The 17,692-nt window shown below is 34.3% G+C and overlaps 2 protein-coding genes and 7 non-coding genes across 10 annotated transcripts in view; 2 read left to right on the top strand and 7 right to left on the bottom strand.

Moving 5' to 3' along the window:
• LOC140048513 (alpha-1,3-mannosyl-glycoprotein 4-beta-N-acetylglucosaminyltransferase A-like) overlaps nucleotides 1-6,757 on the bottom strand; it is a 47,142-nt gene extending 40,385 nt beyond the window's left edge. Inside the window, exons 1-3 of one of the 2 annotated variants that reach the window (XM_072093250.1) lie at nucleotides 6,713-6,757; nucleotides 6,568-6,606; nucleotides 4,686-4,862 (exon numbers count right to left, since the gene is read on the bottom strand). In XM_072093250.1, coding sequence (XP_071949351.1) covers nucleotides 4,686-4,839 — 154 coding nt within the window. In that variant the 5' untranslated portion in view covers nucleotides 4,840-4,862; nucleotides 6,568-6,606; nucleotides 6,713-6,757. Of the gene's footprint in view, nucleotides 1-4,685; nucleotides 4,863-6,567 lie in introns of both variants that reach the window. The other variant, XM_072093249.1, reaches the window with a different exon arrangement.
• A 328-nt stretch (nucleotides 6,758-7,085) lies between these two features.
• Nucleotides 7,086-9,087, bottom strand: LOC140049550 (uncharacterized). Its single transcript, XM_072094452.1, has 5 exons — nucleotides 8,943-9,087; nucleotides 8,615-8,639; nucleotides 8,088-8,119; nucleotides 7,687-7,870; nucleotides 7,086-7,557 (listed from the first exon to the last, which is right to left on the bottom strand). Exons 1-5 carry the CDS (start codon nucleotides 9,015-9,017, stop codon nucleotides 7,277-7,279), a joined length of 597 nt encoding a protein of 198 aa, XP_071950553.1. The 5' UTR covers nucleotides 9,018-9,087; the 3' UTR covers nucleotides 7,086-7,276.
• Nucleotides 9,088-12,863: 3,776 nt separating this feature from the next.
• Trnaw-cca (transfer RNA tryptophan (anticodon CCA)) lies at nucleotides 12,864-12,935 on the top strand. The gene has a single exon. It is a non-coding gene; the product is annotated as a tRNA-Trp (tRNA).
• Nucleotides 12,936-13,938: 1,003 nt separating this feature from the next.
• On the top strand, nucleotides 13,939-14,010 carry Trnaw-cca (transfer RNA tryptophan (anticodon CCA)). Its single transcript has one exon. It is a non-coding gene; the product is annotated as a tRNA-Trp (tRNA).
• A 2,159-nt stretch (nucleotides 14,011-16,169) lies between these two features.
• Trnal-uaa (transfer RNA leucine (anticodon UAA)) lies at nucleotides 16,170-16,253 on the bottom strand. The gene has a single exon. It is a non-coding gene; the product is annotated as a tRNA-Leu (tRNA).
• Nucleotides 16,254-16,947: 694 nt separating this feature from the next.
• Nucleotides 16,948-17,030, bottom strand: Trnal-uaa (transfer RNA leucine (anticodon UAA)). Its single transcript has one exon. It is a non-coding gene; the product is annotated as a tRNA-Leu (tRNA).
• Nucleotides 17,031-17,103: 73 nt separating this feature from the next.
• Nucleotides 17,104-17,186, bottom strand: Trnal-uaa (transfer RNA leucine (anticodon UAA)). Its single transcript has one exon. It is a non-coding gene; the product is annotated as a tRNA-Leu (tRNA).
• Nucleotides 17,187-17,258: 72 nt separating this feature from the next.
• On the bottom strand, nucleotides 17,259-17,341 carry Trnal-uaa (transfer RNA leucine (anticodon UAA)). Its single transcript has one exon. It is a non-coding gene; the product is annotated as a tRNA-Leu (tRNA).
• A 72-nt stretch (nucleotides 17,342-17,413) lies between these two features.
• Nucleotides 17,414-17,496, bottom strand: Trnal-uaa (transfer RNA leucine (anticodon UAA)). The gene has a single exon. It is a non-coding gene; the product is annotated as a tRNA-Leu (tRNA).
• Between the last annotated feature and the right edge of the window lie 196 nt (nucleotides 17,497-17,692).

Genomic DNA, 17,692 nt, shown 5'->3' with positions numbered 1-17,692 from the left:
CATCATGTCGTGTGCGATAGGGAATTTCCTGGATAGAGACGAGTGGAGCGCGAGAGACGGCGGAGTGAGGCGGGCGTAGCTTGGACGGATTAGTTTAGGGCCTACCAATTTCGCTCGGTGGCAATTAAATTTAATGTTTTAATTACGTCTGGATATAAACAATATAAAACTCAGTTTTTTCATCGGCAATAATATTTTATACATAGGCCTAGTCAATTTTGTTCCACTTTTTTTAAAGTTTGATGTTTCAACCTAAAAAAAAGTGGGACGAATCGTCCATAGGCCGAAACGCCCTTGATTTGGCTAGCATGAAAGCATGTCTTGATCTTTTTTTAATTTGGCTAAAAAGAGTACTACTGTTATGCGCGATTTGAACGATTTGCGCAATTTGAAATTGCGCAAAAAAATCCTTGCGCAATTTTAAATTGCGCAAAGAATTCTTGCGCAATTTAAAATTGCGCAAGGATTTTTTTGCGCAATTTCAAATTGCGCAATCAACTTGCGCAATTTAAAATTGCGCAAGAAAATCTTTGCGCAATTTTAAATTGCGCTGCACAATTTGTAAATTGCGCAAGATAGTTCTTGCGCAATATGACACCTTTGCGCAATTTGAAAACGAACTGTAAATTTTCCCATACATGGCTAGGCTAGGCCTAGGAGTTTAAAATTTAGTATTTTATTATATAAATAAGACCATTTCAATGAAGATAATGTTTAATACTCACTTTTTAAGTTTTTAATATTAGTTTAAGCTAGGCCATGTAACCTAGTCAGTATCACTATCAGTAGTCCAGACCCTAGCTAGGCTAGAGTAGGCCTAGTATAGCCGGCCGCCCGCGCCGCGCCCGCCTGGTGGAACACCACCGCTTCGTTTTCCTTCGTCGGTTCTTCGACGGTATGCTAACTTATAACAATATTTGCACTACTAAAATAAGGAAATGCGATATTTATCTTTAATTTTGAATCATTCTTAGAAATTACTATAAAAATATGGGTGTGCATGATTTCACAATCTGTCGAAAAACCTTGCGCAATTTGCAGATTACTTGCGCAATTTAATACGTTGCTTGCGCAATTTGAAACACATGTTTCAATTCAAATTGCGCAAGGATTTTTTTTGCGCAATTTCAAATTGCGCAAATCGTTCAAATCGCGCATAACACTACTACTACTACTACAGCTTTGCCTAGCTAGCTAGGCCTACACCTAAAAGCTAGGCCTAGGTCTACACCTAAATAAATTCAGATTTGTGTAGAATTTAACTATTTTACCGAAAAAAAATTGTGATTGCTAGTTATGCTGCTGATTTTGCTAGTTAATTTTTTTACAACTAGCAAAGTTTGCTAGTCGAAAAAAAAGTAAATTTCGAGCCCTGGTAAACTATTTTATAATACATATTTATTAACAAACTAGTGTACATTCACTTTTACAGACAATTATTTACTAACATGCTAAGTTAGTTCACAAAAAAAGCCTAACACAGCAACACCAAAATCAACGAATCGTTACTCAGCACGGCCTATTCTTTACCATTGCCGTGTACTACTCTACGCCCGGTAAATTAAGTATTGTTTTTATGATATAAATTAGTATAAAATACATGTTATTAACAGGAAAAAATGTTAAATATCATTAACATTTATTTGTTTTACCAGAAACAAGTTAAATATAGGAATATTATTAAACTATCGTTCGTGAAAACGCGTAAACACCAACATGCCCGGTCACGCTTCGTAGCGCCCAGTTGATAAAGCAAACTGTTTATACGGCAGATTTTACTAAATAAATTGCATAAAACGAACAATTAAATATCCAAATAGTATTTAACATGATGTTGGCATGTAGTTGATAACATTTTTTATCATGAAAATACTACCGGTGGTCTAGCCTTTGATTATTGAAACCGTCACAAAAAGTTGTATACATCCCAGATACATCCACACTTATGGCGGCGCCCTACCACATGCAGCCCACGAAATTCAGAAAAAAGAAGGTCGGCAAAAAATTGCCTGGAGCTAGCCGTACACAGAGCATAGTTGCTTGCTTGGCATAACAGGGTATTCCCCTACACAGGTCTGTCGCGCACAGCGCTGTGCCCAGCCGGCCAGCTTGGTTGATAGGAAAGCATGCAGCTCACAGTACACACAAAATGATTCCATGGTTTGTTAACTAAACACAACATGGTGGTGAATATGCCTGTTAAAATTTCAATGATACGATCCCTTAAAGTACCATGTTGTTGCTAGGAGGCTTGAAAGGAGGGATCTAGCCTAGTTTCTAGGTCGGCAATCTCTTGCCGTCCTCTGACAATTTAAGGTCGGCAATAAGGTCGGCAATTGCCGATTGCCGACGTGAAATTCGTGGGCTGCACATGGACAATAGTACTGTTACAGGGAAAATCGCGGATTACTCATTCTTGTGATATATATTCTTTGACATTACGCAAAATGACATGTCTGTATACATAGACTACAGCCATCAATTTCAATCAATAGTGTTTAATCAAATTATAGTACATTTCCCCTATATTTTCTTCAGAACCAAGAATTGATATTTTATTTTGAATTATTCTGTGTATTGATTTCTAATGTCAATATGTACTTAAATATTAACATTGATATTTACTGAGCGTAATGTAAACATATATTTGTGTATGAATTTGTATTAAATTACACTACTTTTCATGTGATTCTTTAATTTTGAACTGTAATATCAGACAACGTAGTAGCTTGAGTACATAAATAAATAATAAGAGATACTGTAATGCTAAGCTGGCTGGTGAGTGGTTAAAGCAGGGTTGATATAATTGTTAACATTAGCATAGGTTCATGAGTGGCTATGCTGCAGGTAACAGAACAAGTCTTCTTACTATAGCTGCGAAGGACTACAATATAGAGGAGGGCTACAGTATAGGAGAGCTAGTGTATAGTGGAGGGCTGCAGTATAAATAGGGGAGGGCTACAATATATGGGAAGGTTACACTTACAGTATAGAAGAGGGCTACAGTATAGAAGAGGGCTACAGTATAGAGGAGGGCTACAGTTTAGAGGAGGGTTACTCTATAGTAGAGGGATACAGTGCAGTATAATAGGGGAGGGCTACAGTAAAGAGGAGGGCTATCAGTATAGGAAAAAAAATACAGTACTGTATGTCGCTGTAGTGTACACAATTCAATATGCAAGTATAGAACCCCTTGGGGACATCCCTATTCAGGGGACACTTTTCCATACCAGTGAAACGAACGAGGAGCTACTGTATGTTTTAATAGTTTATTAATTAAAACCAGTCTCTATTCAGGAGACACTAAAAGTGTCGCCCAAAATAATAGGGAATCTACTGTACTTTCTTACCAACCCAGTTTATTTTGTACTGTAGTTAACGTTTCATTTTGAAACATCTTGGGAGGGAGAGGGGGGGGGGTGTTGGGCATCAACAAACCCTTCTCGCATCCAATCCAAGTTATTATTGTTTGTGAAAGTAAAATGTTCAGTTTATTTATCTCCTTTTTTATAAATAAAACAACAATTGAAACTATAAATTACAATGAAACTATGATACGTTCAACGCAAAGACTAAAATAAGAAATTTGACAAATCAATAGGTCATTGTCATTGGTAAAATTATGTTTTGTGGGATCCAAGCCATTAATTAATGATTATTTATTCTTAGGCCTAGAGTATACTGTACTGTACTTTATCAAAGAGTACACAGATCAAAGTACACCACTGTACTACACTACGCCACGCCTGACTATCAAACACACACTTCCCTATCCTGACTTCATAATGATAAAAATAACAACATTATGTAAACTCATTTGTGATGTATCAAATATAGAACGTAGATTAATGAGCTTCTAGAGTCTAGGTTAATGACTCTTTATCAAGTAGAACATTACAGATTTCAGCAGTGTTCAATTTACCTTCATACTGTACTGTACAGAGTATTATTAAACCTCAATATCTTAGTACAAACCTTTACAAAATATAGCAAGGCAAACTGTACTACTATTGTATACTTCTCCCTTTAAACAATACAATACTATTAAACAGGAAATATTTTCATTCACAATTTGTGCATAGCCATAATGGCTATCAAAATATAAATTGTGTAGCCAAGTCAACATTTTAATTAGCAATTTTTCATTTCTATATTTATTTTTATTAACCGAATTTGACACGTTTATTAATCAATTTGACTCGTTAATTCATCAGAAGATAACTCAACACAATTGGCACGTTAACAAATTTCAGATATTTTTAACGGATTTGATGTGTTTTAAAAAAGGTCAGTTTATCCTGGTAAATCTAAGCATGAAATAGACTGATTGTATTAGAATTGAATTGAAATAGATCTTCAATCACTTATTAAATCTAGTTCTGTACTTTCTTGATCTCTATCAAATTCTTTTTCAAAATTTTTCTACAGCATAATGATTCTTGATAAAAGAAGATAATTAAATTATTTTTTGTTTTTTATTTATTTGTGTCAATTAGCCATGAAAGATAACACTCCACTATGCATGTATGAAAACATTGCATTTTTATAGAGCTTTCTTACAGCAAGGTATACTTACCTCCATATAGTTCTAAACTGTATACCTAGAATATGGGGTTGGGTAACCAAAATAATATCCTTTCCCACACATAAAATAAAACATAATTAATAATAGTATAGTAACTTACCATCACGAAAAGAGGCACTGATGTTTTTTTGTTCTTCTAATGCATGGGAAACTTGCCGTTGCAGATGATATATTTCTATTTTTCTTGCTTCGTGTAACTTTACAGTTTCTTGTAACCTCTCATCTAAATTTTTTACCTTCTCATCATATTCCATTCGTAAAGATCTATTATCAGTATCTATAATGTAAATAAAATTAATTTTGAAGGCACAGAGTAGTTTCAATAATAAGTTCCATCAAGATAAATGGAATGGTCCATAAGTGGAGCCAAAACCTTGCAATGATCATTGAAATGACACAATTATTCGATTAAATCTCTCATTTAAGGGATACTGTAAATTAAGACCAAAAATATGCAACCAGTTTATACAATGCAATTAAATCACAAGCGGAAAAAAAAGGATAAAATTGTGTTGCGCGCGGGACACCAACTTTCCACCTAGACTAAACACACCTACTACTGTCCATGCAGAAATCTCTGGACACCTGAAACTGAAAGTCCTGGGAGGATGTCACATTCTTTACATCTAAATAAAGATCCAGTTCACAAAGCATGATGGGACAAAGTACAAAAACGGCTTATGGTACAAAGTTAATTCTTAGTTTTACTACTTATGACATGGTACTATGCCAGTAGAATGTCCATGACAATAGGATTAGTAACTTATTTTTAATTTCTAACCAATTAACTTGTACTACAGTATCTATGGCACAAAAAATATATTTCAAAATTTAAAATTATGTTACAGTAGAGTGAAAACAAAATTATCTATGTACATCTGGATTAGTGTTCATTTAAAATAAACTGTTAATACATTTTTTCAAGTGCATACTGTAAATAGGTGTGGAAATTAATGTTAGGCTTTTTTGTAGCTTTTCTTTTGCTACGATTATAAATGGAAAAGGCTAGGCAAGATAACCTTACTTTTAATACCTTATTTTATTGCCAACTCAAGTGTCCTTCAACTCAATTCTATTATCACTGAACAATTTGGATTAACTATTTATTGTTAAAATTCTAGGCCTAATTATATTTTCCCCTGAATTTTTTATTTTTTTTTTTATGCCAAGGCTACAGTACTTTTTTTCATAAAAAGGCTGTGTAAAAAAAGGCATATTAATTAAATTACTTTGAAGTTTAGATCCCCACCTGTTGGACAGAACACAAAATCAAAGATGTCTTCAAAAAGGTGATGCTTTTTTTTGGATCTCCGATGCCTTTATTTACCTGTTATTAAATCCTGCAGTAGGCTCAGGCGTAATAATAGTACCGATGTAGACCAACAATCTTGTCTCCTCAAGTTTTCTTGTTTAGACCTAGCCCAGATACTTTAGCTCAAGGAGGCAGCCTACTAAGCTAGTTGTCACCTCACTCTCACTCAGCAGTCTAATATAACTCACTCAGCAGTCAGTCAGTGTTGAATTGAATTTAAAATTAAAATGTTGTGTTGTGTTACGATTCTTTCTCTTCCAGGGGAAAATTTCATTTTGTAATTTTGTTTAGCAATATTGCTAATCAAACTGATTTTTGAGTCAAGAAACATAGTTTTGTATTGTATTTTTTGCTACACAATTTTATAAATGTGTAGGCCTAGCCTAGCAATAAAGGTTGTTTTGTATAGCTTTTTGCTATGCTTGCTACACTGGCGAAATTATTCCATGTCTTCCCTTTCCGCTGGCATTTAAATTGTACATAATGATTATAATTTTAAATTTAAAAAAAAATTAATTTGGACATGACGTAGATAACAACAAAATTGACACTCCCACCCAGGCCAGGCCTTCGGCGAGGTGTTACTGTTGTTAGGCCTTAGCTAGTGTGCTCTCTATCATCGACCCACCAACCGGCATATGAATGAGTTTGAACGGTCACACTTACTTACCTTGGTTGTTTGAAAGTGTAATGAAACATACAGCAAAACCTATTAAAGTTAAAAGAATAACACTATTTCGACGTATATATCCCATGAGTTTATATAATCAGAAAAACGAGCGAAAGAACGAAAAGTTAACATTGAATGACATTACGTTAGCAAAAGACTTTTATAGCACACTTTCTCGACACGACACTCACATAAAGGTAGGTCAAAAAACATAACAGCAGACGATTGAAACTCAACAAAGAGGGCGCTAAGCAGAACAAAATGATATGTTTGATGATATTGAAGTTGAAATGTTAAAACGTTTTACATAATTAAAACACTTTATTTGGATGAAAAATATATTTATAAAATAACCACTTATTACTTAAATTGTAAAAATATATTTATTAAATAACCAATTATTACTTAAATTGTAAATGCATTCCTGATATTTACGGATACAAATATATGCAACGTATAGAAATAAGGTATTTTCAAAAAATAGTTTAGTTATGAATAAAAAAATTAATTGTTTTACGTATGCCTAATTTAAAAAAAGGGCCGAGTTTAGAGTTTATTAAATTGAAGAAATGATAAAATTAAAAGAAATTTTATGTAGGCCTGCCTACTGTATTTTTGTTTATAAAAGTACATGATGTATTATATTATTTGTTAAAAAATATATAGCTATATAGTATATCATACAATAAAATAGTTCGCATAATCAAAATTATTCTGTTGATTGTTCATTTTTAAGACACAAAGCAATTTCGTTTATTTTACTGTTAACTTTTGTTTGATTTGCCGACTCTAAAGCTTCGGCAAATGATGAGAAATGATCGTACTCGTCCAGCGAAACCTCTTCGTGTGACGATATAGAGGGCGACATTTCTTGTTTCAATGTTGGACTATTACTGCTGCTGGTGGTGGTAGTGGTTGCATCTGTAACTGTCGAAGGGCTGTTGTTTTCATCATCTTTAATCTTAGCCACATGGGAATACCGTTTCCTAACTGTTGAATAATAAAGAAATATTATAATATAATAATTATTATAATTCAATAATTAAATGTAATATTTCAGATGTTTACAAAATCAATCAAAGTATAATAGATTTACGTGGGAAATACGTCAAGAGTTACCTTTGTACATGTCTGTATAATTAATGAAAGCGCTGAGTGAATCCCACAACAAATAAGGAACATGTTTATCCTTATTTAGAGCTGTCATATCTTCAGCTTCAATGAATCTTGCGAGTTTACTTTGTGTGATGCTTGTAACGGATTCCGTTTTTACGATGGGAACTATAGGCTTATTTTTAGGAATCTAGAAAGACAAAATAACGTCATATTTTTCTTTGTTTAGCATCATTTGTAGGAGGCCTGTTTTCGTCATCATCATTTCGGAATCATCATCATCTCGGAATCATCATCATCGTCATTATCATAATCCCCATCATCATCATCATCATCATCATCATCATTATTATCTCTAGTAATAGTATATGTTCCTAATTGATATGTTATGAACAGGAACCACTTACCACTGATAAGTACTTTGCTTTCCAATGAATACCTTAAGAATAGATCAAAATTATATTATACGGTTTATCAGTAGCCGTATCTTTATTAGTCTGGGCTCCAGACGGAGTTTTGTCTTAATATTAGTAAAAATATAAATATTTTTGAACATACGGCGTTTCATACGTGTATTACTTGAGTTGTATTTTCAGACAAAAATCAAAACGACGACGTGTGGAATGACATAAAAAAGACAATAAATACAGACTTGGAGCAAGGTTATATCTTTATACATGACTTTGTTTTATATTTATCATAGCGCCCTCTTTCTTTCTCTGGAAAAGTTCTCGGCGCTATCTTGGCAGCAGTACAGTACAGAGTTATACAAATGCATATACTGTACATACACATTATTGTTCCTAATATTTAAACAGTATATAGGCTAGGTCTAGGTCTAGCATAATGCTTAATAGTATAAACAAATGATTTAGGCAAAATTAATAATATTAAAATATATTCATTTTAGATTATACATAGGACCTATACTTACCATCCTTCAAAAGCATGCTTAACGTCTTTAGAGAAGTTGCATGAAAATAAAACAAATATAGGCTTAGAGTAATTCACTGAAAACTGTAAATGGTCGATCGTCAACCTCAAGACTGATAAAACGATGGAATATTATTTTCCACAAACAGATTTCTTGCACTGAGATATCGGGATCAACATGCGGAAAGCATCATTAGGCATTATGTATAAAGTGGGCCAGTACCAGACAAGGGCTAGGCCTAGCCTAGTGTCTACTAATAATAAACACATTTACTTAGGCCTATCTACCTGGTCTAGGCTATTACTATCTCTGTGTCTTGGTTACTTACCGGTACATTTTCATTAATCAACTTAACTTCATCAGTTTGTCCCTTTCCTTTTATCTGTTTTTTAAGACTATCCATAATTACAGTAATATTAGGATGATGTACTAAAATTATTTTATTTGGTGGGTCTTTTTGTTTTGTATTTTAATATTGCATCTTTCATATTTGGCGCGTAACAACATTATACATGAGGTACGCGTGCGCGCGCATGTCAACATCATCGATACCCCCGCCGTTCAAGATCGTATAGCACCACGTGGCGCTAATAGTACCTTTGCCGCCGTTTAACTCTCGTTCACACTCTGACGAACTTCAAAAAGTCAGTTCCCACTGCTATGCTTTTAGGTGGATAGGCCTACGGTTGGGACCAAGGGATGGTGCTAGTTGTTCGTGGCCCGTGTAATAAAAGGCGAATGGTTTTATAAAACCCAAATGAACGTTTGCATAAACTGATTACAGTTAGTTGGCCTATATAAAGTATATAAGCAAGACCAAACAACTTGTATTTGATTACTGAAATATCTTTTCACACAATAAGACAAAGATTTGACAGCTCTAGAATTCGTCAAATTGTAAAAATTGCCGGAAGATTCTCACCTATCAAAGCGTTTGTTATGTTTAGTTAATAGTGAGTATGTGTAATCGCTGTACTCGTGTTACTAAATTATTGCACTTAATTCAGTCAATCGAGAGATGCCATTTATGTAAGTCAGTTTCTATTGACTGATCGCCGTCGGCGACTAGAAATACAATCCGCGAACCACAAATATAATTTAAATACCATTACGTCTTATGTATTTCTTTTGCGTGTGAAATAAGAACAATTTACACACTATTTGAATGGTTACTCGACACCTAATTGTTATAATGAAAACAAGAAATAGGCTACAGTCCTATCCTATAAGACATTTATATAAGCGAGACTTATATCAAAACGCTGTTGTTGTGAAGGTGTACAACGTAACGCTTTGAAAATGTCAAACTTCCATTTTAATGTGTTTTTTTAAATGGAAATATAAAGATTGATTTTTTTTATTTGGAATGTCTATTAGGCCTAAAGCGTGGTTCCCACTAGCGACGTAACGTAACGCACACTACGCAACGTAAGAAAATGCCCTTCCAATAATTGTATTTTCCCCCGTCTGCGTGAAATCAAAGCTGCGATATTTGCAGCACTGTTGCCTCGTCGTCGGTTCCCACTTGTGATTACGTAATACAGCACTTTCCGTCGATACGTCGCTGCGTTACGTTCTAGTGGGAACCACGCTTAAAAGAAATCATAAGCGATACTTATTGAAATTCTGCTTTATGTGTATAATTGTGAAGATGTACAGCGTTTGTCAGGCTTTGCCTTCGTCAGACATCCTCTATCTTAGGCCTAATGTGGTTTTTTTTAAAGGAAATAAAGATTGTTTTTTTCAAGTCTATTTGTTAAACGTGCCGTTGATATTCCACGAAACCCAGTAAATTGCTATTATTATCCACGATTATCCTATTTTAATAACTAACTAAACAATACAAAAATAGCTTGGCATGGATTGACGCAGAAGAAGGTCAGAGGTGAATCTTACCTAGCCCCATGAGTGTGATGAGCAAACGAATTGAAGAATAAACCCGTACAAGTGCAATGTAACGTGTAAACATTAGGTACACGCATTGTAAGTGGATAACAATGCAAGAACAGTTGTGTGTATACACACAGGTTGAACTGTCACGAAGAAGGCACCATCATCACGACAGATGAAGGGGGACCGAATAAGACCCGGTGCCACCATGTAGGCCTACCCCTAACCGGTAGCGCCGGGGCTATGATTGAATCCCTCTTTCACAATCCGAAACCTGAGACATTCTGGAGACCAAATAATTATATGGTTCCCACTCATGACGTAACGCAATTACGTAGGCGCAAAACGCAAATTGACCAAATTGAATGCGCCTTGAGCACTCTTGAGTGGTATGTGCGCTATAAAAATCCTGCTATTATTATTATTATTATTATCATCCGAAATTTCACTTGTAATTGGTAAGCTCACTTGCGCTGCGCTTGCATACATCCTTGCGTTGAAGAGGGAACCAAGCTTCATGGACCTAGATTTTAAATGTTGTGAATTGTGTTTGGGCTTTAAAAAAAAATCTGTTTCATATGCATTAATTGTAAAGATAACTATTATGACGAAATAAAAGTACAGTAGTGAGAACTGTTTTGTGTTAATTATTGTACGTGTGAAAATGATGAAATGATGGGTGGGAGGGGGGGGGGGGGCGCGAAGACGCGAAATAAGGATAACGTACATGGACGGTGGGGTAAAGATGTAAATCAATGGGCTTATATACGCTAATTGGTGTAAACATAATATTATTCATTTTTTAACGGGGAAAGTTAGTGCCACTGTCATGTATTAAAGTTCAGTGACATACGGTAGGCCTATGTTGCGTGTCGGTATATTTACATTATGCTTCCTTTTTGCGGTACATTCTGACCATAAATAAAAGCGCGGTTGTGTTTATTCATCGTCCGCATTGTTTGTAGGCCTATTATGTTATAAATAATCATAATTGAACATAAATATACCGCAATCCCCACGGCTAAAACTAACTTCACAAATGACGTCATCAAATACAGAATTGTGGTCAGTCCACTTAAACAAGACAGGTTGACTGTAGATTAAATCCTTGACGTTAGCCTGCTTTCACACGAAAGTGGAAAACGGCTCTTCAAAATCGACTTAAAATTTTAATAATAAAACTACGAAATAAAATTGCATTGACTTTAAAATCCGTCAGATTAAGTAGAATTTGAATTATGTCTATTTATAACTTAATTAATTATACAGCAAGTTTTATGATATTTTAAAATATTTATTTCCGGAAAAAAAATATGCAAATTAATTAATAGATTTATTTCCTTAAAGATGTAGATGTATTGTCCCCCAAAAATAAGATAAATTATTAAATCAGACTTTGAATAAGTTATTTTTCTTGCGTTGAAAAAACCACGAAAAAATTCCATGTTTTCACTAATAAAATGACAAAATAAATGAATAAATTCAACCGAAAACCCATCAATTTGTCAATTTGACTAGGCCTAATTTTTCGCTTCAATTTTTGTGTATAACTATTATGTGACATTAAAATAGCATATTCAACAAAAAATTGTAAAAACAATATTTTTTCAGGGTGACAAACAGATCGCTATAATAACAAATAATCGTTTTTCGTTTTGTTGGGACGCGCTAATTGTGCGAGAAGAGAAAACATGATGTAGGGCCGGGCAAAATTGTACGAAACTATATTAAAGTTCTTTTAGGACGGTCGAAAATTGGTTCACATAAAGTACTCTGATGAGGATATTGTTTGGAGAAAAAATAAATTAAAATTTGAATATTCTTGTATTCATATAAATAACTGGTCCTACTGCTCTTATACCATAATTTTGTTTCAGATATCAATAATAGCAAATCTACTGTTTAAAAAGTATAATTTTTAGAAATACATAAATAAATATTTACTGGCCCGTGATCGATTATCAGAATACATTGAACTGAGACCATATTGACCAATCAGATGACTCCTTAGATCATCGGTAGGAAATTAGTTAGCACCAATGATATCCTTCAATACATACATCATGTATACTGTACACCTAGTTCCATGCTACACACACGATTATGAATCTATTATTAATATTAATTATTATATTTATTAATCAAGATTATATTTAGATTATTAACATTAGTATCTATTTCTTTTTTCTTGATGAACTGAATAAATGTGTAATTTTATACAATACGCATAATTAAATGACGTAAACACAGTGACTACAATTTCTCATCATTACATCATCCTTAATACACTATAATAAATCACTATACTATTGGGCCTAAATTTTTGAAATTCGGGTTAATAGACACTTTTAAATAGGAAGACTCCGTGGCCAAATGGTAAGGCGTCTGACTCCAGATCAGAAGACTGCGTGTTCGAGTCACGTCGGGGTCATTTTTTTTAAATATAAACGTATTTGCTATTTATATGAATTTAAATATTTTGCGATACATTCATGCTGCTGTAATACCCTACAACGTTAAACATAAATATATAATCAAATAGCTATTAAAAAGATATGGAGACTTATACGCTAACTATGATGCTCAATAATAATAATTTGTAAATATTTGTTTTAATCATGAATTGCGCATTAAATAATTAACAGATATGTATTTCTTTAAATTACTAATCAATTTGTGAAGACATAAAAGATATATGCCACTGACAAGCAGAAATAATATATTATGGTATCATCGTTTAAATTATCCAGGCTCCATTACAAAACGATTGTCTGATGATGATCAGATGATCTGATACACCGGTGTATTTTGTTTCTATTTTTGTTTTGTTTATATATTTATACTTGTTTTTTCTTACGTGCTGCAATGATTTGTAACTATGAATGTGAATCCGAAATAAAAGCAAAATTTAATTGAAATTGAAAAATTATCCCTAAATGTTCTTTTCTTATAGATTTCATCGGCAAGTGCTAATGTGCACTTTAAAGAACCTAGTACATCTTTCGAGACGAGTAGGGGGTACCCCGGTGTTCTAGTATATCACAGCCACTGTCACTCATCAAGAGGGGCCCTTGATTGTCAGAATACCCTTTTTACGGTCACCTTCTATAAATAAGGTCTAACAAAAATAAAACTAAAATAAAAGTAATAATATTCTTGATTAATTTAATTAATCCGCCCTGGTAACCAAAATAAAATAAAAGTAGTTCATTTTATTTTTGTTACCAGGGCTAATTAATTAAATTAATCAAGAATATTATTTTAAGACTATTATTAACGCAATATTCCTCAATTTTTTAAACATTGAACAACTTGACAAGTTTGTATAAACCTGCGTAATATGACGTAATCAATACAATACAAGTTGTATCATGTTTCATCATCTTTAAATCGCTGAATTAAACATTGTGACATTCGGATAGATACTACAAGGAGACCCTGTGGCCAAATGGTAAGGCGTCTGACTCCAGTTCAGAAGACTGCGTGTTCAAGTCACGTCGGGGTCAATTTTTTTGTATAGAATTTGTCATTTTTATAGATACAAATAATAAATGTTCTATGTATACATTCCTGCTGTATGTATACATGTATGTTTTGATACAAAATACCGTAGTTTAATTAGGTGGATATTTATACGATTAGTCTAACTTAAAGCCTTGTCTACACTTTATGTGATATGCCCATATATGGACATGATGATGTAATATCACTACCATATTTGGGCATGTCACTGCCATATTTAAGTATATCGCTACGATGATTGAAAATGTTCATTTGGTTTGAAGATACGATATTTAAAAAATCTATTTTGACAAACCAAATCACTACCATCCTTGGGCACATCACACTTTTTTTTTATCAAACTAGTTTGATAGTGTAGACAGAGCTTAAGGCTCTAATTACGAATAAAAACAAGAACATTTCCAAAACCGCCCAACACACATCAGTATAACCCCTCCCTTTGTACAATCCTACTCAATGGACACTTTTTTCGTGAAACGAACGAAGGAAAATAATGTATAAAAGCAAGGGCCAGACCAACCCTTATTCACCCCTATATTGTTGGGTACAATGTATCATTAATATGAATCTACTTTAATAAAAGCATTTACATGCAATTAATTGTCCAAGGAGGAGTGGGGTGAGGGGTAGAAGGGGATTGTACTACTCGGAATCACAAGAAGCTGTTAATCGACTATTATTTTCATGATTAACCGAAGATATATACTAAACCTTCTAGGCCTAAAGCTTCATTCCCACTAGTACGCAACTTAAGGAGTAAGGAAGCGCAAGTGAGTTGACCGATGACAAGCGAATGTCGAATTGTCCATCGCTTATGATTTGTCAAATCATTTACGTTGCGTTACGTACTTACGTTGCGTCTCTAGTGTGAACCAAGCATTTGTGTTAATATGGTTCATTTTATCAATTTATTCTGTAGAGGCCTACAGTTCGGTCTCTTCTAATTGGTTCGGTTAAAATTGAATTTAACAATGATTATTTCTTTAGAACCCGGCTTTCACAACCCACTTGTTCAAGCCGTTCAATGCTACACAGCAGGTTTGACAAACGGTTGGTGGTGTTTAGTGTGTTATTTGTTTGCATTATTTTGTTCATTTTTTAAAATTTTGGATGAAATGGTCATACAAGAAGTGGGCCAGGTTATGTTATGTATTTAGTGTGTTTATTCTTTTAAAAGCTTTCGTACGATTACTTGAAAGTTGATATTCAGTTGTAGTCCCTGGTGGGGATACGTAATATACCCATTTTCCTTTACGAGATCCCCAAGATGATCAATAATAACGATCAATCAAATAGGTAAAACAAACCAATTTACGTTAACAATAGTTGCTATATATACCACAACATACCACTACCACTATTATAACTTCCGTAGTTATGATACGCCATTTGTGCCAAAATAGTTATTTTTTTCTTTTTACGAACTTTAAGCCAAATCACCGTCTAGAAGTACATAAACATGATTTTGTGATTATAGGCCTACTCCCATCACCATGCACAATATGACCATTTTAATTAAGGTAGTAACCACATGTGAGCCAACAAGTTAATTAAACAAACTTGCTTGGAAATTTGTGAACGTACACAAAATATTTTCCGTTTAAGATCAGAATGTTAATATCAAATTTGGTAAGTAATGATAAACAGGAATTTTACAACCTATCCAAACACCAACCCAGACGGAGTTTTGACTGAATATTAGTAAAAATAAAACTATTTTGGCACATATGGTTTTTCATACATGTACTACTTGAGCTTGTATTTCATACAAACATTGAAAAGCCTCGAAATAATAACAGACTTGGGGCAAGTCTAATCAAGCAGCAGAACTGAAATAGCTTAGCCTCAAACCTCAATGTTTTCGCTACCCGAAAAGATTCATTCAAACAACCATTAAAAGTAACTTAAACTAACTTAAGCTTACTTACCATATATTATACTGACTGTAATTGCTCACAAGCCGTCTAATGTATATAACTCAATATTAACTTATCGAAAATATAATAAAACTGGTATTGGCGGAATCTTACGTTAAAATACCTCAAAAACATGGTGTGGAGAATGTGGTATGTAAATGTATACCGTATAATAACAACAGGTATTCTAATCTATAAAACAAAAATATGCTTACAAAAAAAAAGTATTAGTACGGATGGGGTTCGAACCCATGCGGACATACGTCCATTGGAACTTAAGTCCAACGCCTTAACCACTCGGCCACCGTACATTTGCTTGAAGTTGACTGACAAATACGATTTGTAAAAAATTAAAAATAGGAAAAACAATGGGGTTAAAATATTAGTACGGATGGGGTTCGAACCCATGCGGACATACGTCCATTGGAACTTAAGTCTAACGCCTTAACCCCTCTGCCACCGTACTTCGGCTTATTGCCGACTGACAAACACATTTCGTAAACAATAAAAAATAGGAAAAACAATGGTTTTAAAATATTAGTACGGACGGGGTTCGAACCAATGCGGACATACGTCCATTGGAACTTAAGTCCAACGCCTTAACCAGTCAGCCACCGTACTTGCGCTTGCTTTCGATTAGGGAACACATTTCGTAAACAATTATCAAAAATAGATAATATTGATTTAAAATATTAGTAAGGATTGGATTGTAATCGATGCGGACATACGTCCATTGGAACTTAAGTCCAACGCCTTAACCACTCGGCCACCGTACTTGCGCTTGTTTTCGATTAGGGAACACATTCCGTAAACAAGTAAAACTATATAAAAAACAATGGGGTTAAAATATTAGTACGGATGGGGTTCGAACCCATGCGGACATACGTCCATTGGAACTTAAGGCCAACGCCTTAACCACTCGGCCACCGTACTTTCGCTTGAAGTTGACTGACAAATACGATTTGTAAAAAATTAAAAATAGGAAAAACAATTGTGTTAAAATTTTAGTACGGATGGGGTTCGAACCCATGCGGACATACGTCCATTGGAACTTAAGCCCAACGCCTTAACCACTCGGCCACCGTACTTCGGCTTATTGTCGACTGACAAACACATTCCGTAAACAATAAAAAAATAGGAAACACAATGGTTTTAAAATGTTAGTACGGATGGGGTTCGAACCCATGCGGACATACGTCCATTGGAACTTAAGTCCAACGCCTTAACCACTCGGCCACCGTACTTCGGCTTATTGTCGACTGACAAACTCATTCCGTAAACAATAAAAAATAGGAAAAACAATGGTTTTAAAATATTAGTACGGATGGGGTTCGAACCCATGCGGACATACGTCCATTGGAACTTAAGTCCAACGCCTTAACCACTCGGCAACCGTACTTTCCCTTGAAGTTGACTGACAAATACGATGTGTAAAAAATTTAAAATAGGAAAAACAATTGTATTAAAATATTAGTACGGATGGGGTTCGAACCCATGCGGACATACGTCCATTGGAACTTAAGTCCAACGCCTTAACCACTCGGCCACCGTACTTCCCCTTGAAGTTGACAGACAAACACATTTCATAAACAATTATCAAAATGGATAATATTGATTTAAATTATTAGTAGGGATTGGGTTGGAATCGATGCGGACATACGTCCATTGGAATTTAAGTCCAACGCCTTAACCACTCGGCCACCGTACTTGCGCTTGTTTTCGATTAGGGAACACATTCCGTAAACAAGTA

Source organism: Antedon mediterranea, chromosome 5, assembly GCF_964355755.1.
Source record: "Antedon mediterranea chromosome 5, ecAntMedi1.1, whole genome shotgun sequence".
Classification (NCBI taxonomy): domain Eukaryota; kingdom Metazoa; phylum Echinodermata; class Crinoidea; order Comatulida; family Antedonidae; genus Antedon; species Antedon mediterranea.
The sequence above is the reverse complement of the archived record's forward strand: the minus strand, read 5'-3'. Positions and strand labels throughout refer to the sequence as shown.